At 48.4% G+C, this 23,634-nt stretch overlaps 1 protein-coding gene across 2 annotated transcripts; it reads left to right on the top strand.

Annotated features, from left to right (window-relative positions):
- The first annotated feature begins 567 nt into the window (after window positions 1-567).
- Window positions 568-18,324, top strand: GPRC5A (G protein-coupled receptor class C group 5 member A). Of its 2 annotated transcripts, XM_086714044.1 has the most exons (5): window positions 677-812; window positions 1,302-1,485; window positions 13,755-14,683; window positions 16,999-17,057; window positions 17,351-18,324. In XM_086714044.1, the coding sequence occupies exons 3-5, from the start codon at window positions 13,762-13,764 to the stop codon at window positions 17,441-17,443; spliced, it is 1,074 nt and encodes a 357-aa protein (XP_086570170.1). In that variant the 5' UTR covers window positions 677-812; window positions 1,302-1,485; window positions 13,755-13,761; the 3' UTR covers window positions 17,444-18,324. The 2 variants fall into 2 exon arrangements, with proteins under 2 accessions (XP_025786527.2, XP_086570170.1); XM_025930742.2 differs by lacking the exon at window positions 1,302-1,485 and having other exon boundaries at window positions 568-812.
- The last annotated feature ends 5,310 nt before the right edge of the window (window positions 18,325-23,634 follow it).

Genomic DNA, 23,634 nt, shown 5'->3' with positions numbered 1-23,634 from the left:
GGCTTTGTCTGGGGCGCCAGAGAGAGCGGTCACCTCCTTGCCCCGCCTGGCTTCCCATCCTGCACTGATGGGGGAGAGTGATAGGCTAAGCTAAGAGGAAAGGTGAGGAAATGGAACTTCTCCCGCACCACGGCAGGAAGGGCCACCTGGAGGTCAGCTCTCCTTCCTATTTAACACACACGCGCGCGCACGCGCCGGCCGTGGGACCCAGGAGCTAACCCAGGCGCCACGACCTGGCTGGCCCAGGCCCTTGTCGGAGGGGGGTGCCCGGCGGGGAGGGCGGGTGTGGCTCTCCCCCACCCCCGCCCCGGACGTGACAGCTTGAGGGACGATAACGAGAGGTCCCCTCTGGCCACTCCCCCCCCCCCCCCCCCCCCCCCCCCGGGCCTTGGGACCTGCCCGTGCGCGCGTCCCGCAGCACTTTGGATGCGCTTAGGCGGGGCCCGGGTGGTTCCTCCTGTCCACCCCCCCACCCCCCACCCACCCCCCCACTTCAAGGGTGACTGTGCCGCTGACGTCAGGCGGCTTTTGGTTCATACCCTGGCACGGGGACTTTATTTTCATAACAGCATGCAGTGCCGCGGAACTGGAATAGGCGTGGCCTCTCCCCCTGACCCTCTCCCGCCCCGTGTCCCTCTGCTCACCCCCTCGCTGTTCCCTCCCTCCGGCGACCGCTGCCTTTATAACCGCTCAGCGCTGCGAGGGCGGGATAGCTGCCTGCGGGCTTCTCCAGCAGCTAGAGGCTCCTGTGCCGCCTCCGACGCGCGCGAAACAAGCAGCCCAAGTTCACGCGCCACGGCCAGGGCAGAAGGGTGAGTGAGGCGCGCGCGGCCCGGGGCGCCCTCTGCCTCCAGATTTAAATCCTTGGGGGAGTGCGGCTTTGGGAGGGGTGGGATACAAGAAAAGAGAACTCCTGGTAATGGACTACAGCTGGCTGTGAGAAAAAGAAATCCCAAGAATGGAATTTCTCTAGTTTGGTTAACTGAACTCAGAATCCCCGCCCTGAGGTTCTCAGGCTGAGCAAGAGGCGTAGAGCAAAAAAATAGTCGGGATAATATTTGTGCTCAGACACGTTTACAAACTCCTAGCAGGTGGAATCCTGGCTGGGCACGTGAGCAGCTTGGGGATCACACTTAGGGAAGAGAAAAGGAGACCGATTTTAGAGGATGGGATTGGGGGTGGAGAGGGTTGGGAGTTGGGGGTGGAGGGAGGTAGGAGGAGGGACATAGTGACAGTTGCAGTTGCTACTTCACTCAGGTACTGAAAAGTTTTGATTTGTGTTCTCCTTTCACAACAAGCAGACCCTTGTGAATTTTGGGAAGCCGATCGTTGAAGCCACCCCTTCTCTTGATGAGAGTGTCAGGCTGTCAGTCCCACAGGTCTCCTTCCCTGGCTGTCCTTTGAGTTGCTCAGGAACCTTGGGGCTGATGGAAGTTGAATATCCAATAACAGCCCACTTTCTGGCAACAACTAGATAGGACCCAGGTATGGCCCCAAAGCTGTCCAAGATACTCCCTTAAACATCTACTGGGGAAAGGGTGTGTGTGTGTGTGGTGGTGGTGGGGGGGTGGGGGTAACATAGGGCTAGTAATAGAGAAAGCCTGCTTAGGACCAAAGAATTGGAAGGCTTTTCTGTTCCTGGCTTCTTTCCAGGCTGATTTTCTCCTTAGAGGGTTTGTAAAGGCCACACCTGTTGAAGGGTTCAATTGAATCAGACACCAATGTGGGCTCACTCCTGAAGGGCAATCCTTGAACCACTTCAGATACATTGGGCTGGGACCCATGGGAGGGGTGAGAATGGGGGACAGATCTCCCCCCTCCAGGTCTGTGTGCTGGCTATCACTAGGAGAGGGATGGAATGACAGAAAGGAACAGTCAGCAGCGGCGTTACCTGGGAAGCAGAAAGGCTCCTCTGAGGATATGGCCAGATGTGTGCTCAGAGGGCAGATAGGAATGAGCGTGACATTTCTGGGAAGTGCGCTCAGTCTGGAGTCAGAAGACTGATTTCTCATCCAGGCTCTGCGGGAACCTGCAGCTGTGAGGAGGCCAGGGCCTGGGCCTTGAGTTTCTCCTAAGGGGTCTAGGCAAGGCCCCCATCTCCTTCCCATGGCTGAGATTCTAGCCCCTCTGTATCTGCATGTGTCCCTTTGGGAATCTTCTTTGGAGTTTGCAGAATAGCATTCCACTACTTAGTGAAAATTGAAGATGAATTTTGACTGTGATTTCATTCTTCTCATTTTGGAAGTTTGCCTTCAGGTCCAGTTCTGTTTAAAACCCAGACTGGGGGCGCCTGGGTGGCGCAGTCGGTTAAGCGTCCGACTTCAGCCAGGTCACGATCTCGCGGTCTGGGAGTTCGAGCCCCGCGTCAGGCTCTGGGCTGATGGCTCAGAGCCTGGAGCCTGTTTCCGATTCTGTGTCTCCCTCTCTCTCTGCCCCTCCCCCGTTCATGCTCTGTCTCTCTCTGTCCCAAAAATAAATAAACGTTGGGAAAAAAAAAACAAAAAACAAAAACCCAGACTGACCTGAGGAAATGGACAGGAAATGATGTGCTGGTATATTAGGACCTTAAGAAACAATGAATTGAATAGTATTTTCATCTGAAGGATCTCAGATTTTCTGAGCAGTTTTGTGTGTTTGTTTCTACTTTTATTTCTGTATTTATTACTTTGTGGTCAGAATATATAATCTGTATGTTTCTTATTTCAGAATTTCAGATTTTTTTGTGGTTTAAAACATGCTGTTTTTGTAAATATTTCATAACCATTTCAACAGAAGCAATCATATAGAAAGGGATTGGTAAACTAGTTCCATGGCCAAACACAGCAAACTCCCTGTTTTTGTAAATAAAGTTATATTGGAACACAGCTATACTCATTTTTCTATGCATTATCTATGGCTGCTTTCAGCCCTGCAAACCCTAAACTACTTATTTGGATCTTTGCAGAAAATCTTTGCTGATCACAGATACAGAGGATTGGAATTATATGATTAACAATGGAGATCTAATAAGAACATAGAGACTATTTCAATTAAAGTGTCCATAGAACATTTATAAAAAGTTATCATATTATTACTCTTCTATTTCATCTGCTAAGGACTGATAAAGAATATTAAAGTCTCCTAGAAATATTAAAATCTCCTATAACTATAGTATTTCTTTTAATTTCTCCTTGTATTTCCAGTAGCTTTTGTTTTATGTATTTTGGTGCTATGTTATTTAGTGCATAAAAGTTTATGATAGTTGTATCTTCAATGTGGAGTATCCTTAATGATTATAAAGTAAGCTTTTTGGTTCCTACAATGTCTTTTTGCCTTAACTAAACGTTGTGTGATATTAATACTTCAACTCTTACTTAATTTTCTTACCTTCAGCAAGCTATTTAATTTTGTACTTGATACATAATACCTGCTAAAGAAACACTATTTCTTATTGCTTATTTTTGTGTTTATTTAGATTTTTCCGTTGTTTTAATTTATTCTTTTTTCAAAATGAAAAAGTTACCATTTACACTTATGTAATAATTGTTGCTTGCTATTGCCATATAATTTTTGGCCCCATGGTCTGCTCTCTCAATCTTTTCCCACATTAGGTAGTCTCTATTGTGTCTTTAGATCGAGTAGGGTGCTAAGTGAGTGGTCATGCCATTCTTAGGGCGTAGAAATACAGGCTTGTAAGGAAGGATGATGAGTTTAGCTCGGGACTTGTTGGATTGAACACGAATATGTTATTTTTATATATAAAATATTTAGAAGAAGGCATATTTGAGAGCTGTGAGCTGGTATACCAGTATGGACTTTACTTTATCCACCTATTTTCTGGAAATTTTATTTCTTAAAATCCTGGGCCTAAAATATTTGGAAGTTTCACTCAAAACATTATTTTCTTTTAAAGATTTCTAGTATTTTATATTCCAGCAATTTATTTCACAGAAATCTAAAGTTCGTATGCTTTGTTTAGAATGGAGGGAGATGGTATGGAATGTCTCCAGGGAACTACCCGAAAGTAAAGAAACTGGGATATACACTGTAGTTATGCTTGTTTAGATCTGCCTAAGGTGGTAAGGTAACTTATTTTCTCTCAGTTACTACAAAAGGAACTCAGTTCAGTGATGTTATTCAGAGGTTATTCATAAGCTGATGCCATAATCACTTTTATGTCATCAGAATTAGGATGACTACCCAGAACAGGGGATCCTGGAGATTTCCCTGTAGACACTTTCCATTTGTAACTAATCCTTCATCATGGGCAGAGACATTCCCTTGGGACTCCACCCTTGTCTTAGAATTCAGCCTAGATAAAAAGATGAGGATAAGCATCAGCTTGTATTCATCTTCCAAAATTCTTCTTCCCCATTAACTCACACTTGCCAGTAAATAACTTGCTTTGAGTAGATATTCAGTGGAGTCTTAGTCCAAAACATTTGCTCAGCAACCCCTGTGCAGAGCATATAGTGAGGAGAATACCAACAAATAGAAAGTTTGCTGTTTCCTTTAAAAAGCTTGTTATCTGATAGTTGAGTCAGCATTGATATTCATGTGTTGTATAAAACATATATGTGGAAAAACTTGAGTACCAAGAAATACTTAATCGCAAAAACTATGATGAGAGTTTAGAATACATTTAGAATGAGATGGGACTAATAATTTTTAAAATTATTATTATTAAATTATTATTACCTCAAGATGGGGTAAGTTTTGAGTTATATTTCAAAGCAATATGGTAAATGGATTGTGAAGAGGAGGGGAAGGGTCTTTCTGGTTGGGAGAACAAATGCACGTGCTGAGGCAAAAAGCAGGACTTTGTCACAATCCCCTTCTGGATAGAAATACTCTTGGAAGATTGGTTTGCCTTGCATGGAGGTGGGGACGGGAGTTAGGAAGGGTTGGGAGGACCAGTTGGAGAAAAGCCATGAAGCTCTGGAACTGAATCTGTTATAACAGACAAAAAGGAGCTAATATGTTAATTCAAAGATCCCTTCCCAGGCCTTCCCTTCTTTGTTCCCCTTACAGACCACTTTTTTTTTTTTTTTTTTTTTGAAGCTGCTCCTTGGCTTCTGGGAAACCAGTCCACTCAGGCTTATTATGATGATTGTTTTTTTACCAACCCCTGATCGTTAGAAAAAAAAATATTTTTTTTTTTTTTATATTTTAGAGAGAGAACGAGCAGGGGAGAGGGACAGAGGGAGAGAGAATCTTAAGCAGGCTCCACGCTCAGCACAGAGCCCCATGCAGGGCTCCATCCCACAACCCTGGGATTGTGACCTGAGTGGAAATCAACCGAGCGCTCCACCAACTGAACCACGCAGGCGCCCCAATCCCTGATCAAGTTTTTTTTTTTTAACGTTTATTTATTTTTGGGACAGAGAGAGACAGAGCTTGAACGGGGGAGGGGCAGAGAGAGAGGGAGACACAGAATTGGAAACAGGCTCCAGGCTCTGAGCCATCAGCCCAGAGCCTGACACGGGGCTCGAACTCACGGACCGCGAGATCGTGACCTGGCTGAAGTCGGACGCTTAACCGACTGCGCCACCCAGGCGCCCTGACCTGATCAAGTTTTAAACCATCTTTTGTTGACCTCTGTGTTGGTGAGATGGTGTTCCCCTGGTTCTGCCCTTGGCCCCCTACCCACCGTACTTGTTCCCAGTGTGATCTTGTTCTCCTCCCAAGGCTTCAGGTACCTCCTCTAGGCCCACTCTGTACTTACAGCCCAAACCTCTCCGGAGCCTCAGACTTGCATGTCTAAGTGCAGAGGGGGTCAGCACAACCAGGTCCTGGAGCCTGGCTTCTACGCGCCATGAGATCTTGGGCAAGTTATTTTAATTTCTCTGTGCCTCAACTGCAGAAAGGGGACGTAATAATAGGGTTGTTGTGAGAAGGCAGGAATGTGTGGCCCGGAGTAAACTCTCAGGAGGACTTTGTGTTGTCCTTTCTGGATGCCTCCAGTTGCACGTTCCATATTCATCTTAGATTCCACATGACCACGCTTGGCATCGGTCCTCACCCGCCTGCATTTCTAGGCTCCACGCAGTTGCCTAAGCCAGAAATCTGGGAACTAACCTACCTTCCTAAAAATCTCCCACTCTTTGCTGCTTATCTTTCATGCTTCACCTCCCTGGTCTCTGTAGCATAAAAAAAAAAAAAGAAACCCGTTAGGTAGAATGGATCACTGTTTTCCATGTGCACTTAGCATTCTCCGCACAGCCCGTGTCTCCTTCTTTGTATGTCACCGTGACTCTGTTGGGTCTCCCAGGGGCAGTAGACATACTTTTGGTCTGTGTGACTTAGCATAGTACCTAACACATTTATTTTTAGGCATTTATTTTTTTAAAAAAATGTTTAGTGTTTATTTTTACTTTTCAGAGAGAGAGAAAGGGAGAGGGCAAGCGAGCAGGGGAGGGGCAGAGAGAGAAGAAGACACAGAATCTGAAGCAGGCTCCAGGTTCTGAGCTGTCAGCACAGAGCCCGACGTGGGGCTCGAACTCGTGAACTGTAAGATCATGACCTGAGACAAAGTGGGACCCTTGACCAACTGAGCCACCCAGGCGCCCCACAGAGTGGGCATTTAAATGCGTGTTGATCAAGTGTAGTATTGCTCACTGTGGAGACTTCTCAGAGCCGGTTTAAGTGGAGAGAGGCAGGAGTTGGGAGGCAAAGCTTCAGAGTTCGTCACCGTGATTTCGAGATGAAATGAAAAATTACATTATGATTAAGGCCACTCATAAAGGGATAGTCTTCTCAGCTCTGTGAAACTGGGCACAGTAACTTCTAAGAGTCTGTCTTCTCACCTATAAAATGGGTTGTAGGAATAGTAAATGAAGCAATAAATGTGAAAACATGTAAATGAGAGAATCCATACAAAAACATAAACCCTCAGCAGGGTGCCTGCCTCCGGGGAACTCAGGATGTGGGGAACTCAGGATGTGTCCGGAGTCATTATTTTTATTCATAATTGTATTGGGACTCTTGCGCTACATTGAATGAGGCAATTCAAGAAAAAGAGAGAAAATTAAAATGCTAGAAAATCACACGTTTTCCTGGCTCAGGTAGAGGGGACTCAGCTTCAACAAACACTAAAGTTATTTGGTATCATTCCCCAGGCACCGCTGAGAGGTAGGTATTGTCTTCTTCATTTTCAGATGAAAGAATGAGATATGCCTCATAAGGAGGAAGATAAGATTGGCTTTGGCTAGGCTCTGGGCCCCAGGTTATTCACATTCAGATATGGTGGGGCAGGGTGGAGGGGGGTGTGGCCCAGGCAACCAGCTTGGGCAACCTTCCAGGTCTGGGCATCAGGAGCTCTAGACCCCATTCTCGCCCCCCTGGGAAAAGAGGAGAGGAGTCTTGGGGAAGCTGGGGGACTCATCAATGCTGGCATTTGTTCTTGGGTCTGGCAAGAGCGGGCCCAGGTCTAAGGTCAGTATTGCTCTGCTACCTGGTGGCCTCGTCCTACAGGTGACCCTTTGCCTGGTGGCCCTCTCCTTGCTTGGCCTGCGCTCGGACCCTCAGTCACCTCCAGCCCTGTTTTGGGGTTTGGTTAGGGGTTGGCAGGGCATGTTCTTTTAATGACAGGAGGTGGGGCGAGGAGAAGAATGAAGGGGAGGGAGAAAAAGATTTGGGAATTGTCTAAAAGGAGTTTTCTAGAGGCATGAACAGTGAAGCTGGAGGTGGGCTCACACCATCGAGTTCAGCACCCCACCCTCATTTTTCAGGGGAGGGGAGGGAGGTTCCTGGAGATAGTGTCCACACAGAAGGCAGCTGAAACCCCTTCTCTCTGAAAGGGCGGGGTGAAGACAGGGCTTGGTCTTGAGCCCAGGAAGTGACTTCCTGCCTCCCCCTTCCTCCCTTCTCTCCCTCCCTCCTTGCCTTTCTTCCTCCCCTATCACCTCTTCCTCTTATTGTCCTTTCCTTTCTTTCTCCCTTTCCCCTCTCTTTTTTCTTTTTAACATTTCTTCTTTTTTTTTTTCTTTCATGCCCTGACTCATTCCAGAAGGGTTTAGGACAGCGCCAGGCGACTTCAAGGTCTGCGCGGTAGGTGTTGTTGGATTATTGGACGGTGAGTTGTTAGCTTAGTTAGCAGCTGTAATAAGTGAAGGGGGTCTCACCCTTATGACTCAAGGCCCTTTCCTGTGTCCCAGGTCAGAGGCTACATACTTTAAAACTGTACCATGTTCCTGCCAAGTACAGGGTTTAGTCATCAGGGAGTTGGGTGGGAATGTGGGACTGGATTCTAGTAAATCTCTCCCTGATTCCTGGGAAATCTCAGGACTCATGCTTTCCTGGGAGACACCTGGCATCATTCAGATTGGAGCACGGTGCCAGACATGGCCCAGAGCCCCTAGCCTCGGACCCGAAGTGTGTTTTAGACAGCCCACATGAGGAGGACAGGAGGAGGGGAGGTTGGGACTCGGGACAGTGAACGGGGAGCTAGCAAGGAAACCAGGTACGACGCACCCCACCCACGCTGTCCCCTGAGCAGCCCCTCCTCTCCCAGCGGACTCCACTTCTATCCCTGAGCGCACTCGTCCATCCCACTTAGGCATTTACCATCTATCAGGTTGGAGACTGGGAGAAACACTTAACAACTCAGTCCCTGCCATCAAAGAGCCTTTCAGTCTGGAAGAAGACACAGACTTTCCGATAGGTATTGCAGGGCTGCGTGAACAGGGCTATGGTAGGAAGCGCAAGAGGCAGGCAGGGCTGAGGACGCAGAGCCTTACACTTTTGTGCAGGATTATGGCTCTTCCCGCCCTGGCTGCTGATAGAGCGGCTCAGAGAGGACAGGCCTGGAGCATGGGGGGGGGGTGTCTTCTGAAGGGGTCCAGGTGGAGGGGTCAGAGGAGTGGAATATTCAAGAGCTCCTGAAGAGATGTCATCCGCAGGACATGAATGTTGGGTTTGCTAATGTGGGATGGGGATTTCTCAGGCCATTTCCCAGCTCTGAGGTGGATCTTAAATTGGCTTTTGGTGCCTCTGCCTTGGGCTCACCGACGGGAGCCCCCTGCGCTGCCTCCTGCCCTTCTTTCTCCTCTTCCACAGCCTTCTCTCCTGCCCTGCCTGCCGCAGTGGAGCGCATGTGGCCAGTGTGCAGGAATCTGAGGGTATTATGCGTAACTTGAACAGCTGGAGCAGCTCACAAGGGCAGGCCGCGTGCCTCGGTGGATTTCATCCGTGCTCAAAGCCTAGAGCATTGCCCGAGTGCTGATGGAGTCACACCCCACCCCCCCAACCCCCGACCTTGCCAATGGCAGGTCCCCCCTGGCTTTAAAGTCCTTACCAGACATAGGGCTCTACGGGTGTAATGTTGGAGTTAGAATTCTGGTTTGAATTCAGAATTGGATTCAGTTGACCCCGCCTTGTCCTAGCGGTGTGACTTTGGTGAGCCAGCTGACTTGTGTCTCAGTGGCTGCAGTTGGAGGACAGGGATAACGAGGGTATGAGCTATAGCAGAAGGTGGTTGTGGGGGTTAAATGGGTAGAGCGCATAAGGGCATGCCTCACCCCTGCTGAGAATGAGTTAGTGGTGAGACGTCCTCTCCCTGTTCAGAGCTGTCCAAGAGTAAATGGCTCCTTGCAGCCCCCATTCGGACTTTGTAGGAGGTAGTCTTTTCTTGATGGGACCCCAAATCTCTCTGCCCTTGACTTTGGTTACAAGCGATGGCCAAATAACCCGTGGTCTCATTCCATTTTCTCTTTCTTGCTCCCGCCCTGAGGTTCCCCTCTAGCTCCTGGCAGTTTGTTTTCCCAAATGTTCATTGCTTCCCTTTCCCCCTCAAACCTTGCTTTCTAGAAGTCCTTCGTAGCTTTTCAGAACCCCGTCCTTTCCCCCAGCCACCTTCCTGGTGTCTTTTCCTCATCTGGGCCACTCCCTGGGTGACACAGGGCCTTCCCCATACAGAGCTGCTTGTTAATGAGGCAAGTAAGTGAGTTTTATTTTCCTCTGACCAAATTCAAAGTACTTAGGACACTTTAGACCCATTGCGCAATGCCTGTCGTGCAGGGGAAGAGGTGGAGGAGGGCTAACGGAGGTGAAGGAAGGATAATTCCAAAAAAATTAGTCACTCAGATAAACACGTATTTACTAAGAAAAATTTTAAAAGGACAGTTGTGAGAGAATTGGGAAATATGAACCCTAACTGGATATTTGATATTAAAGGGTTATTGTTAATTTTTAAAGGGTGGTTAAGTTAAAAAGGAGTTTTATCTTTTAGAGATACGTGAAGTGTTTAAGTATAAAAGGATATGATGTCTGCGGTTTGCTTAAAAACAAACTAGTGAGGGATGCCTGGCTGGCTCAAGTCAGTAGAGCATGGGACTCTTGTTCTCAGGGTTGGGGGTTTGGGCCCCACGTTGGATGTAGAGTCTACCTTAAAATAAATGGATAAATAAATTTTTAAAAAATCTAGTGAGGGGTACCTGGGTGGCTCAGTTGGTTAAATGTCTGACTCTTGATTTTGGCTCAGGTCATGATCTCATGGTTCGGGTGTTCAAACCCCGCATTGGGCTCTGAGCTCATAGCAAAGAGCCTGCTTGGGGTTCTCTCTCTCCCCCTCTGTCTGCCCCTCTCTCAAAACAAATAAATAAACTTAAGAAAAGATCTAGTGAGTGGGTGGGGATGTGGACGAAGCAAAATTGGCCATATATTGGTAATTTGTGAAACCAAGGGATGAGTCCAAGGGGTCTCCACCATATTATTCTTTTTTTGTGAGTATGCTTGAAAATTTCAGCATCTCTTTAAAAACAGTGTTTTAAAGGTACTTCAGGGACTGTTTCTCCATCTCCCATGCATGATTGGGGGTGGGAGGTGGAGGCGAAGTTGAGGGACATAGGGTTTCTCCCCTCTCCACACCCATGGCCCATTGCTCTTGTTGGACTCTGGTCTGTGGATGCCAGGAGGCCCCCAGACAGCATCCCCCACCCGGAAAGCTGCCACCCAAGGGAGGGGCCCGGAGCTCTAAGCTGGGGGCGGGAGGTTTCTGCCTCACTGTTCCTCTGTCCAGCACCACAGGTGCCCTTCAGGCAAACACCTCATCAGTCTCTGATAAGATTTAGTCATCAGGCCCAAAGTCCTTCATAGTTTTCTGTGATTATGATGACTACCGTCAAGGGACGGCACTACCTTGAAGAGTGGGGAAGGGACAGTTGCGGGGCAGGGCTGGGAGGGTGAGATACCTTTCCTGCTGGATGCACCCTTCTGACTGATCTGAGAGGAGAGGAGAGGTGAGTGAGGATGAAATGCACATGGCCTCGGTGCCATCCCTTGTGTGCACCGTGTTTGAACTCAACGGGGGTTCTTTCTCTTCCATATTCATGGTGTGGACCAGTAAGTGGGGTCTGCACCTCCCTTCTCTCTACCTCCATGGAGTGGACATTGGTACGCAAGGCAGATCAGACTTCGGGTCCTTGTGTTTCAGGAGTTGCCTATATCTAAGCTTAGTTGCCTTCCTTCTTCCTCCCGTTTCGTATTCTGCACTGCCCTGAAGACCCATCCTTTGCTCTGTGCTCTGCACGGTAGGGGCGACTGTGGTATAATTTCCATGGGGTAGAGTGCAGTGACACTCAACCTACTGAGCCATGCAGGTGCCCCCAGATTTTGTATCTTTAAGGGAAGCAGATGTTGGAATTCTGTCTACACTGAGGAAGCTGCTCATTTGCCCTGGACAGTCAGTGAACGGTGGTCTGTTCTATATCTCACTGTGCTCTTCTCTGACTTGTGGTTTGATCATGAGGACATAAAATGGAAGGAGAAGGGAGGGTGTTGTTTTTCCATTGGGTTGATCACATAATCCCATAGAGCCATGAAGGGCCAGAGAAGTCTTGTCTATAAGCGTGTATGGGCATGTGGTGAAGAAATTCTGAGCTGTTTTTTCTGCTACAAGGAAAGAAGCAGGATCCGGCGGATGTTTTATACCTTTTCCTGCTTCCCAATGCCAGTGGCTTCCCTTCTTTCAATTCCTTTCTTCACAGGCTCTCCCTACTTGGCATTAGCAGAAGCCGAGATCTTTCACGGGTGATTTTCTGTGTGTGTGTGTGTGTGTGGGGGGGGGGGGTTCTCAGTGAGCCTTCCCTTCCCCTACCTCTGTCCTCTGCTCCCTGTCCCGACCATATTTCTCTTCTAGTCAGTTCAGGACTTTTCATTGTTGAGTGAGCAATCCTATCAGGAAAAGAAAAACTAAAGCCCCCCCCCCCCCCAAAATCGTGCACAAATAGCGTACAACAAACCAAAAGTAATGGTGTCCTAGAAACTAATAAACAGCCAGATAATTCAGAAAAAATTTTGTTGGCAAACTTTAAAGCCTTAGCACTTTTGAATTTCAGCATCTTACTTGACATTGACTTTGGAGTTTGAGAACCATACATTTTTGGGAAATGTGCAAACTCCTTCTCTCTTCCTATGTCTCAATTTATCTTCCCACTGTGCCCTGAATTCTTAGGAATTAGATTTCATGGGGTTCGGGAAATCAGCTGGGTCTGAAATTGACATGAAGGTTGTGGGAGCAGAGAAGGAAGCAGACCTGGGAGGTCAAGGAGAGATATGTAGGAAGTAATCTGCTATATAGCCAGTCAACTGTGATCGTCTTTGAGTGGGTGAGCAGATTACCTGCTTTGTGGATCATCTATCCCCTGGGAGCTCCTAGCCTGTATGGGGCTGAACCAAGTGGAATCAAGACCACGAACAGAACTGGTTTATGGGGCATCTGATAAGGGAGAAAAAGGGGAGGAGGTAAGAGAGAGAGAGACAGAGAGAATGACAATATCTCAGTTTGCATTTAAGGCCAACTAGAACTCACTTGAGTGGTGGTACCTGCAGTAGTAGAGAGCATAGATCCTAGAATTTGACCTATATTCAAATGCTGCTTCTGCTATTTCCTCGTATATGATGTTGGGCAAGTAACTTGACCTGTCTCTGCCTCAGTTTTTTCATCTGTGATACAGGGCTATTTTTTTTTTTTTTTTTTTTACCTCCTAGAGCTGCTTTGAAATTAAACTAGTATATACGAAACGTGATTAGAAGAGTTTCTGATCCACAGTAAAAATGAGCATTAGCTATTCGTAATATGTTTCATTGGATTATCCACCGTTGTTTTGTGTCCTTCAGGGTGTCCCTCCTTACAGATAGTTAATAAAGAACTCTTTCTGACATAGAAGACTCTTTCCATTGCTTTTTGGAATGAGTAGAGTCATCCTTACAAACCTCAAGGAGGGGAAAAACCCTTGTAATATGTGACAGCAAAGCTGAAGTCGAGGATCCCATGGTGGTGAAGGGAATGTTTGGCCTTCTGTAGAGAAATTTACAGGAAAGAATGGGATGCTTACAAATGTCCGAAACAGAGGCAAAGGTGGAGAAAGCCTTGAGACTGGCAAATTATGATTAAAGCTTTAAGCTTAGAGATTTTCATGTTTGATAATTCCTGAGAAAATACTAGCCAAAAGTATCAGGATCCCTGGCAAGGTATTTGTGACATATTTTTTTGAAATGAGACCCTGAAATTCCTCAGCAGAGCACTGAGTCATCTGGCATCAGGGTACATATTAATATAGTTTAATTGTGGGGAGATTTGTCTTTTCCCTCCATCAGTCTGTAGAACTTGCCATGAGAGGTGGAGAAAAGTTAGTAGCTCCATCTAACGTAGCGAATTCAGAGGCAAAACCCCGGCCAAACATGTGAAAGTTCTCCCTAATCTTTTGGGTCCCCTGTGCCTGTCCGAGTTTGTTAGGAGACTCACCGCCCCTCCCCTCAACTTTGCGTTTATGCAGGACCAGAATGGCCACGACATCCCCTAGAGGTTGCCGCTCAAGCCTGGACGCCAAGTACCACAGACTTTGTGATACCACTCAAATCTGGGGCATCGTCCTAGAAGCGGTGGCCGCAGTGGGGGCTGTGACCTCGGTGGCCTTCATGCTCGGTCTCCTGATCCTCATCTGCAAGGTGCAGGACTCCAACAGGCGAAAAGTGCTCCCGACCCAGTTTCTCTTCCTGCTGGGTGTGCTGGGCATCTTCGGCCTCACCTTCGCTTTCATCATCCAACTCGATGGCAGTACAGGGCCCACCCGCTTCTTCCTCTTCGGTGTCCTCTTCTCCCTCTGCTTCTCCTGCCTGCTGGCTCATGCTTTCAACCTGACGAAGCTGGTGCGTGGGAGGAAGCCGCTGTCCTTGCTGGTGATGCTGGGCCTGGCCGTGGGCTTCAGCCTGGTGCAGGATGTCATTGCTATTGAGTACATCGTCCTCACCATGAACAGGACCAATGTCGCCATCTTCTCTGAGCTTTCTGCCTCTCGGCGCAATGAAGACTTTGTCCTGTTGCTCACCTATGTCCTTTTCTTGATGGCGTTGACCTTCCTCACGTCCTGCTCCATCTTCTGTGGATCCTTCACTGGCTGGAAGAGACACGGGGTCCACGTCTTCCTCACCATGGTTCTCTCCATTGCCATCTGGGTGACGTGGATCACCCTGCTCCTGATTTCTGCCCTTGGCCCCGAGTGGGATGATACCATCCTCAGCTCAGCCTTGGTTGCCAATGGCTGGGTTTTCCTGTTGGCTTACGTTGCGCCCGAGTTTCAGCTGCTCACGAAGCAACGGAACCCCATGGATTACCCTGTTGAGGATGCGTTTTGTAAACCTCAGCTCATGAAGCAGAGCTATGGTGTGGAGAACAGAGCCTACTCTCAAGAGGAAATCACTCAAGGTACAGAGCACGGCTGGGTGAGAATTCCTTGTAGGAAGATGGGAGGGAATCAGAGGATATCGGTTGTTGTTTTGTTTTGTTTTTACATTTTTATTTATTTTTGAGAGACAGAGAGAGACAGAGCACAAGTGGGGGAGGGGAAGAGAGAGAATGAGACACAGAATCCGAAGCAGGCTCCAGGCTCTGAGCTGTCAGCACAGAGCCCGATGCGGCGCTCGAACTCACAAACTGTGAGATCATGACCTGAGCCGAAGTCGGACGCTTAACCGCTTAACCTGAGCCACCCAGGCGCCCCAGAATCATAGGATATTGTAACTGTAAGGAACATTCATGATTATCCAGGTCATACCCCTGACAGAACAGACAGGGTCCCCAAGGCTCATCCAGCTGGTTAGAGTTCTAGTAGAACTAGAAGTTTTAATAGAGTTTTAATCTAGTACTTTCTACACAATACCCTGTGGGTTTCTCTGAGTCAAAATAAGTTGGAGCAAAGGAATGACTAGAAACATCCCTAGAGACCTGTAGGCGAGATTGTGTTCTTTATGAAGGATAGCTGGGTGTTCCTTCCAGAAACATGAAGCCTTTATAGATTTGAATGCAGAAAGCCAAGCCATGATTCCTTGCGGTAGGCACAGAGCACAGAGGAGGGAGAAAGCCCTTTTACCACAAACCCGTAGAAATCTCCATAAAGTTACTGAGGATTCTGATTTATCCTGCACAGCCACATCTTACTGTGTGTCTCTGGGCCCACGGGAGGGAAGAGATTGTATCTGACATAAAAGAATCCAATGATTTTGCTCTTGCCTGAAGTCACGAGTAACCAGGTGTTCTGTTGTTCTCACAACAGAAAAAGGCTACACCAACAGCTAGAGACTGCCCTTGCCCTTAGGGACCTATCCGTCGGTCTGTGAGGTGTCCACTGCTCTCTGGGCCTAATCAAGAGTCCCTGAGGTTTACACCGACCTCTGGGGGGATGAGTTTGGGAGAGGAGTGAGGGACCTCCAAGGCTAGGTTCTTAGGTTCAGCTAACAGTTTCCTCTGCTCTTGAAGCCCGAGGTGCACAGCTTCCTGGTGCTTCTCACGGGAGCTGTGATTCGTCTCCGGGGCGCTTGGAAGGCCAAAGGGAAACAGGGGCGGCTGGAGGGGTTGTTTTAGCACCCATCCACTCCTGTCCATTCTCACGGCTTCACTCTGTCACCGCGCTCCTGGACTCCCTGTTATCATTCCCGAACTGCGATTCCTCCCTTTCATCCTTCCTTCCATCCATTTTGTAGGCCACCTGTCCCCTTCCTCTCCCCTAAAATACTTCTCTGGCCACCACATGTTCCTGCTCGCAGACGTTGCTGGCTGTCTAAGATCCACCATGTTGACTTAGGGAGGCTTTTCCCAGCGAGAACCCAACAACCACGGAAGCTGTGCTGTCCGTCCAAACAAGCCAAGTCACTCAGTGCCTTTCCCTGCCTGTGTGTCCAGGCTCCAGGCATGCTTTTGTGCCCTGTTCTTGCCCCTTTCCAGAGCACACATTGCCCAGTCTCCTTATTCGCTCCTCCCACACGCTGTAGAACTTTGAAATGCTCTTATCAGAGTCTGTCTCATTTCATAGCTATTTGTGTAGCTGTCGTATATCCCTTGCTCTCCAGTGTCAGCCTCAGGCCAGGAATCCGTCTGGTTAATCCTTATATTCTCCACAGTAACACAGAGAAAGTATTTGAGGTGTTCACGGAGTAAACTGAATAGGTACACTTGGTGGGAAATCTCAGTAACCTGGAACAGGTGAATGGCTTGCTTTAAATTGTATTCACGACAACTGTATGCGTTTACTCTTCTGTTCCAGAGTTTAAATCCCTCCAGTGTTCCCCAAATACCGAGAAAACAATTGCTTATAAGTTCTGCCCCCTCCCAAAGAAAGTAGTAAAATTTTTTTTTTCTTGCCTTGCTGGTGGTTAAGGAAGCAGGTAAATCCGTAGTGAGCTTCACTGTAGGTAACTGACAGCGCTTGGACAGTTCTCTGTCTGAAAAGACTGGTTTCAAGAGTGCTTTTCAAGTGGTCCTGGATTGAGGTGCGCCACCCGTGAAAGTTTTGGGAAAGGCGCTTCCCTAGTGACCCTATGTTGGTGGTTATTCATTTATTCAACCAACATTGTGCTTATTTTGTGTTTGGCCCTGGGCTTGGGACAATCTCTCCCCACGTGAAACTCGCGTCTGCTGGGAAGATAGATGCTTAGATAGACCGAACTGGGGTAGGCACAGGCAGAAGCATGATGTGGTGGGGGGGGACCCTGACGCTGTAATCCCCGCCCCCCCCTCTCTTTCAGGCCTTGAAGAGCCAGGTGACACGCTCTATGCTCCCTACGCCACCCATTTTCAGCTGCAGGTAAATGGTTTCTTTCTCCTGTTACACCAGCAGCGTCAGCCCCCCTGGAATGTCTGTCCTTTGGGAACACGGGCTGTAGCCACTCTCACGGCCCCTGGAAGGCCACCTTGAAAGGGTGCGGTGTCTTCCTTTCCCGTGATCTGCCTCAGGGGTTAGCACAGGACCCTGGAATGCAGGGCTTCAGGGGGAGGGTTGGGAGAAGGGGAGAGAGTTAGATTCCCGCCCAGATTGGAGCTCTGTGGAAATATCCGGGAATTGGAGTGGGTTTAACGATATGGTTGCTGCCTTTTCAGAATCGGACCTCCCAAAAGGACTTCTCCATCCCGCGGGCCCAGACTCGGACTAGCCCTTACAATGACTATGAAGGAAGGAAAGGCGGCAGTTAGCTGTTCCGAAGAGTGGGGCGAACACAGCAAGTCAGCCAACCAGGGGGGGTTCAAAGGGATGTGGGCTACACCCGGAGTCGCCTAAGGAAACTGTACAGAACCTTTTGGGACGAGCTTTCCTTCCCTTCTGGAGTTGCTGGGGGGCTAACAGGACGGCAGGTCACAGCACTCTAGGGTTTTTCCTTCGTCCCATACTTAGGATCCGTCTTTTAAGCGGGAGAGAGTCTCAGGCAAACTCAGGGTGTGCCCCTCACGGTGCCCAGTCATTTCACAAGCCATGAGAGCTCTGCTCATCTGACCGCTTACTGGCGCGGTTAGCTGCAGGTGCCAGCCTTTCTAACTCAGGACGGGTTTTGTGAGGACCGCTTGGCCCGGAGCAGAATGGCAAATCTGAGCAAAAACAGCCAAGGCCCGTCCCTGCTGAAATCTACACTGGAGACCAACTCACTGGCACCCTCCCTTCTCGCCTGGGTAGGAGAGGCTCAAGGTCACCCTAAACGTTCTCATCTCTGGTGCTACCACAGGACCCCTGTGGGTCCGCCGCACCAATTCACAGGTCACCATTCCCAAACATGCTGTCCATCCCCAGACTGAAGCTCCCCTGTACGCTTCACCAGAAGTCCCTCTTCTGTAGCTCGCCAGCGGGGAGAAGCCCGATTTCTCTTTGGCAGGAGAATCTGTGCACTGTTCTTGCTATAAACTCCTGGCACTGATCCTTCTCTCAGCGCCTTGCTCCTCAGCTTCTGTAAATAGCTCTGCATTGTGTTCACCACCTGTGTCCCACAAGAGGACATTGTCCTCCAAAGGAGAGCGTTCCGTGTGTAATAAGTTATTCACTGTTCCTCACTTGGAGATGCAATAAAGATACGGTGGCAACTCTTTGACTGTGAGAGCTGCGGTGGGACCTGAAGGAGAGACGGCAGGCTCTTGTCTTCTTCACGTGGAGCTCCAGACACGGAGCCGAAGTTCAAGGTTCAGTTCCGTTGGGTGAGAGGCAAGGGTGAGAGGGGGAGCCAAGAACGGCCACGGACTCTGAGGTTTTGTTCCAGGAAGGCAGAGGAATGGCAACCCTGGGATGGGCTTTGGTGGCCCCAGTAGGACCAGGAGGAGTCCTCAAGGCCAGCTTCCCGATCCACAGGAGGTTTAATTGTAGGAGGGGATGAATTCAGATCCCTGTTTGACACAATCGGTTCATAATATCCCTTGGAAAATGCATAGTCACTAACAATTATTATTTAGTTACCTCGAGAAGCAGCTCTGTGGGGTGGGGCAATAGGAAACACTCTTTGGTGAAGGAAAAAGAATAAATCCCCATATGCAGAAACGGAATGACATTTAGAAATTCGTAGCTGAGTTTGGGAGTTATCTCCTAAGAGCCTGATGCTCCGTTTTTCATCAGAAGGAAAAGCCCTGTTGGGCAGAGGTGAGGTGAGGGTGGAGAATTAACGACACTCTGAATTAAGGATGTTTACATTCCACAAAGATTTGGTGGTTTCCCACATGGCTTTGTCCCAGCATCAGCCTAGTTTTGTATTGAAAAGGGGGAATTACAAATAATGAGATGGATCCTTCTAGACCATTCTAATCTTTCTTAAGAGGTTAATCTTTTCTCAGTGAGGTTGTTGTCAGGCGAAGACAATATAATTTCACGTGTATTATCTACCACGGCGTAGGTACTCAAGAAATACATGTTCCCTTCCCTCTTTTCTTTACTCCTCTGGTGGTTAGCCCATCAACCAAGCGAAGGGGGCTGAGTGAAAAGCAAAGCCACAGAATACCCTGGATCTGCTTTCCTGTTAGGGGCAAGGATCTGCCGGGCTTTTGTAATCCCATGACGGCAGTCCTCATGTCAGCCTCTTCAAAAACAGGAGAAAACATGGAAATGGCGCCCATTGCTGGCTTCTCTCCCAAGAAATACAGAGTTTGGACAAGTAGGCCATCACCTCGCCGAATCCTTCCTTGTTTCTTCCTTGTTTCTTGTAGATAACTGCTCCCCGTTCGAACAGATCTTGTCAAACCCCGTCCGTGGCTGCTACCCTGTCTTCAGGTCTTACGTGTCCAGGCCATAATTAAACTCTTCTGTTAAAATAGGGACATCACAGGAACTGGAGGTTTGGGCACCTGACAATTACTACGATATTGGACAAGAGGGTTTCAAAGACTTCCTGTAGGTTTCCATCTTCACTGGGCTGAAATAGAAGGTGCAAATTTAGCCCAGCTTGGGCCTCGAGTGACGCCGGTTGATTGATGGCTGGGAACCAAAATGGCATCTCCTTTGAACTAAATGGGTGATAATGAAGTGAAACTCAGCAACCTTCCTCTCATCTTTCACTGTCAGAGTCTCCTCTCTGCCTCTGGCGTCACGCGGAGGCTCTTCTGCCGCTGCCATACCCCATGCTTCCACTTGATGGCGGTAAAACCTCAGAGATCAGCCTCAGGGAGTGCCCGGTGCAGAGGCAGAACCAGAGACATTCAGTGGGCTTGAGGCAAATGCGTCCCATTTTAAAAGGCTTGTATGTATGAGCTGTTCGTGTCCTCCCTCCCACCATCATTAAAGGACCCATGTCCTCTGCCAGATGTTCATTGCCCGGTGTGTTAGTTTTGTGAAACTCTGCAAGGTATTCTAGCAGCCCATTTGCATGCAATCTGGCACCTTTACCGATAAACGGTGTCAGATGCTGTTGTTATTAATGTCGACGAATATTTATGTGGTGAGAACATTGACTTTTTGTCAGGGAATGCGTGCCAAAACAAAGAGTACAGCCTGGCCCTGGAAAGGCAGCAGTAAAGCCCATCCCTCCCGGTCCCCTGCCCCCATGCATTCTGGGTTTCCTTCCTTCATTTCTAGCCTTGTCATTATTGCTGAGAGCCGAACTGTGCCCAGCTGATCTTTTCCTTCCTGGCCCACTTCCTTCTGTTGCTATCGGGGTTTGCAGGTTTGCTGCTGTTCCAGCCCCGATCTGAAGCATGGACGTATTTTGGAATTGGAGCGTCAGAAAAATCTTTCTCAAGTGTGGACTGCTGAAACCTGGGGTCTGGGAAATCGGCCTCCGGGTTGTAGATTGTTGGCTTTGCACATGGGATGGTCCAGCCTGTGGTCGTCTTCTAGAATCTCTTCCATCTAGGGCAGACAATGCTTTGTCCACCCCCCACCCCCACCCCGCCCCCAGCCGTGGCTTCAGGACGTTCCAGGTATGCAGATGGGTCTGTGTGGCAGGGTATCAGTGCCTGACCCTCACTTCTGCCACCTCCAGATTGCTAGAACTCTCTGAACCCTTCAGAATGGAACACTCCAGTGCCTACAATGTTGGCGTTTGAGGTCACAGACCTTCTTCAGTTGGGCCCCCTGGCCTTCATTTTACAGAGGAGAGAACTCAGGCCTAGTGGACTCAATACGACCGAGGCCAGATTTCGGGTTCTGTGTTTTGTCCACTGGCGACACTTGTGTGGCCAGTTTTAGACCCTTCCCCCACCCCCCCCCACCCCAAAGTGGGTGTTTGAATAAAGAATCCAAGAAAACGGCCATGGTCACTCTGTATTTTAAGCTTCCTTCTCGTTTTACTTTGCCTCCCGAATTGCCTTTTCTTCCCCTGACTTCCTGTCTAGTGTCTCCTCTCCCTTCTGGTGGAGAGAAGGAGGGGGTGACGATGGGCCTATTGTGGTTAACCCCAGGTCACTCCCCGACGAGCCCCAAGCCAAGGGAACATTTGCCTCTTGGGAAAGTAGAGTGTCAGAGGAGGACTTGTAAGACAAGGCAGGATTCTTCATTTTCCCTGCCAGCGTGATAATCCTTCCTCTTCCCTGACTCCCATACTGAGTCAAAACCCATCCCCAGCACCTTCCTGTTTTCCTGGTTGTATGGAGTTATCTGTCCCCTCAGGGGGCTTTGTCCTAGCCCTCTGGAGTCTTTTACTCCCGTGTAGTTCCTGAGGGCACATTTCTGAGGCAGCCCTTGAAAAACCTTTGAAAGTAACAGTTCTATAGTTGTGACCTGACCCACGTGTCTCAAGCACCAGATCCAAGCATGATGATCTCAAGAGAAAAGAAGGTGGGGGCATCTGAGTGGCTCAGTCGGTTAAGCATCCGACTTCAGCTCAGGTTCGTCGGTTCGAGTCCCGTGTCAGGCTCTGTGCTGACAGCTTAGAGCCTGGAACCTGCTTCAGACTCTGTGTCTCCCTCTCTCTCTCTGCCCTTCCCCTGCTCTCGCTCTGTCTCTCAAAAAATAAATAAACATTAAAAAAATTGGAAAAGAAAAGGTGAAATTTTGATGGAATTTGGTTACTGCATGTGTACCAGCTACATCAGTTCATATTATTGTCTATCATTCCTGCGGGATTTCTATCAACTCAGAAAAAAACCTCTGACAAACCCATGTAGCTTTGCCCTGAGCTCTGCGGCGTGGTAGGAGGGGACTAGCACCGTATCCTGTGATTACGTAAAACTACTTTCTCTCTCTTTCCCTAAGAAGGAATAAATCCAGATCAACATTTTTTACCCATAAGAAATTGAAGCGGAAAGAGCGTATATTGATTTTGGCACCATATCTTTATGAACAAGATGGAAAAAGGCAGGGGTAATGGTTAATAGAGTTAGGTGCAATCATAAGGCAAACATTCAAGAAGAGATCATTTAGAGATGGAGGTCTCTAGCGGTTTCCCACAGGGCTTTGTCTTTCGATCTGTGTGGGTAACACTTTTATCAACCACCCGGTTAAAAACAAAGCATGGGTATGGGGCACCTGGGTGGTGCAGTTGGTTAAGCGTCTGACTTCAGCCAGGTCACGATCTCGCGGTCCGTGAGTTTGAGCCCCGTGTCAGGCTCTGGGCTGATGGCTCAGAGCCTGGAGCCTGTTTCCGATTCTGTGTCTCCCTCTCTCTCTGCCCCTACCCCGTTCATGCTCTGTCTCTCTCTGTCCCAAAAAAATAAATAAACGTTGAAAAAAAAAAACAAAACAAAGCATGGGTTTATCAAATTTTGCACGCGACACATTAGGAAAAGACTGAATAAAAAAATGAGAATACAAATGTATTGCAAAAGACCGGAATGAAGATCCCAAACCAAGAATTTAGTTTAATGAATGTAGATGTATTCATACCTCCCAAATAAATTACATAAATATTGTTTGGAAACGCTTGGGTACCGACCGGCGATGTGGTTCAGCAGGCAAAAAGCCAACGCGATCAAAGGCAGCACTGATAAAATTGTGAAGTCTGGATCAGGGCAGCTGCTGTTCTCGCTGAACTGGGGACATGTTACCCCACCCTGGATTATTAAATCCATTTCTGCGCGTCTCACTGTAATTGGGCAGCTTCTAACAGGGGAGCTGTTTCTAGAATTACTTGATATACAGCACGGTTGATGGAAATGGAGCTATTTCACCTGGAGAGGGCAAGACTTCTGCAGGCTACGTTATCCTCGACACAGGTCACATTTATTGGGAGCTTACTCTGTGCCAGGTTCCATTTTAAGGGCTCTATTTGTATAATATCATTTCATACTTATAAAAAACCGTATGAGAGGTGCCTGGGTGGCTCAGTTGGTTGAGCGTCCGACTTCAGCTCAGGTCACGATCTCACGGTTTGTGAGTTCGAGCCCCGCGTCAGGCTCTGGGCTGATGGCTCAGAGCCTGGAGCTTGCTTCTGATTCTGTGTCTCCCTCTCTCTCTGCCCCTCCCCCATTCATGCTCTGTCTCTCTCTGTCTCAAAAATAAATAAACATTAAAAAAAAAAACCGTATGAGTCATTATGACCATTTATCTCCCTTTTGCTTCATACCTGCAGAAATGGAAGCCCTAAGGTACATAGCGACCAAGTGATAGGGCTGAGGGTCAAAGATCCTGGGCTGTCTCAGGATCTCTTACGCATAACCCCTCGCTGCCTCTGATAACGACAGCATAACAGGTGGCCGAATGGTTAGAAATTTCAGGGACGCAGCTCCCAGAAGAGCTTCCTGCAAAGCGGTGGGTTAACTCCTGCTGGATGTATTCAAGCTCAATGACGCTCTGTTGAGGATGATACGGGGCGTCCCGTGTTGGGAGTAGGCCGGACTAGGAGGCTCAAGGAGTCTTGGAACTGTTGGGGTTTTGGAGTTTTACTTGGCATGTTGTTGTTCCTGGCATTGGATTCTAAGGACCGTGGAGGGGTTATCGGTTTTACTGTGCAGTTTTCTTCTCCCACACCTGCAACCCCAAA

Source organism: Puma concolor, chromosome B4 (genome assembly GCF_028749965.1).
Source record: "Puma concolor isolate L17-30 chromosome B4, mPumCon1.1.hap2, whole genome shotgun sequence".
In the NCBI taxonomy this organism is placed as follows: Eukaryota; Metazoa; Chordata; class Mammalia; order Carnivora; family Felidae; genus Puma; species Puma concolor.
This window is presented reverse-complemented; position numbering and strand designations above follow the sequence as displayed.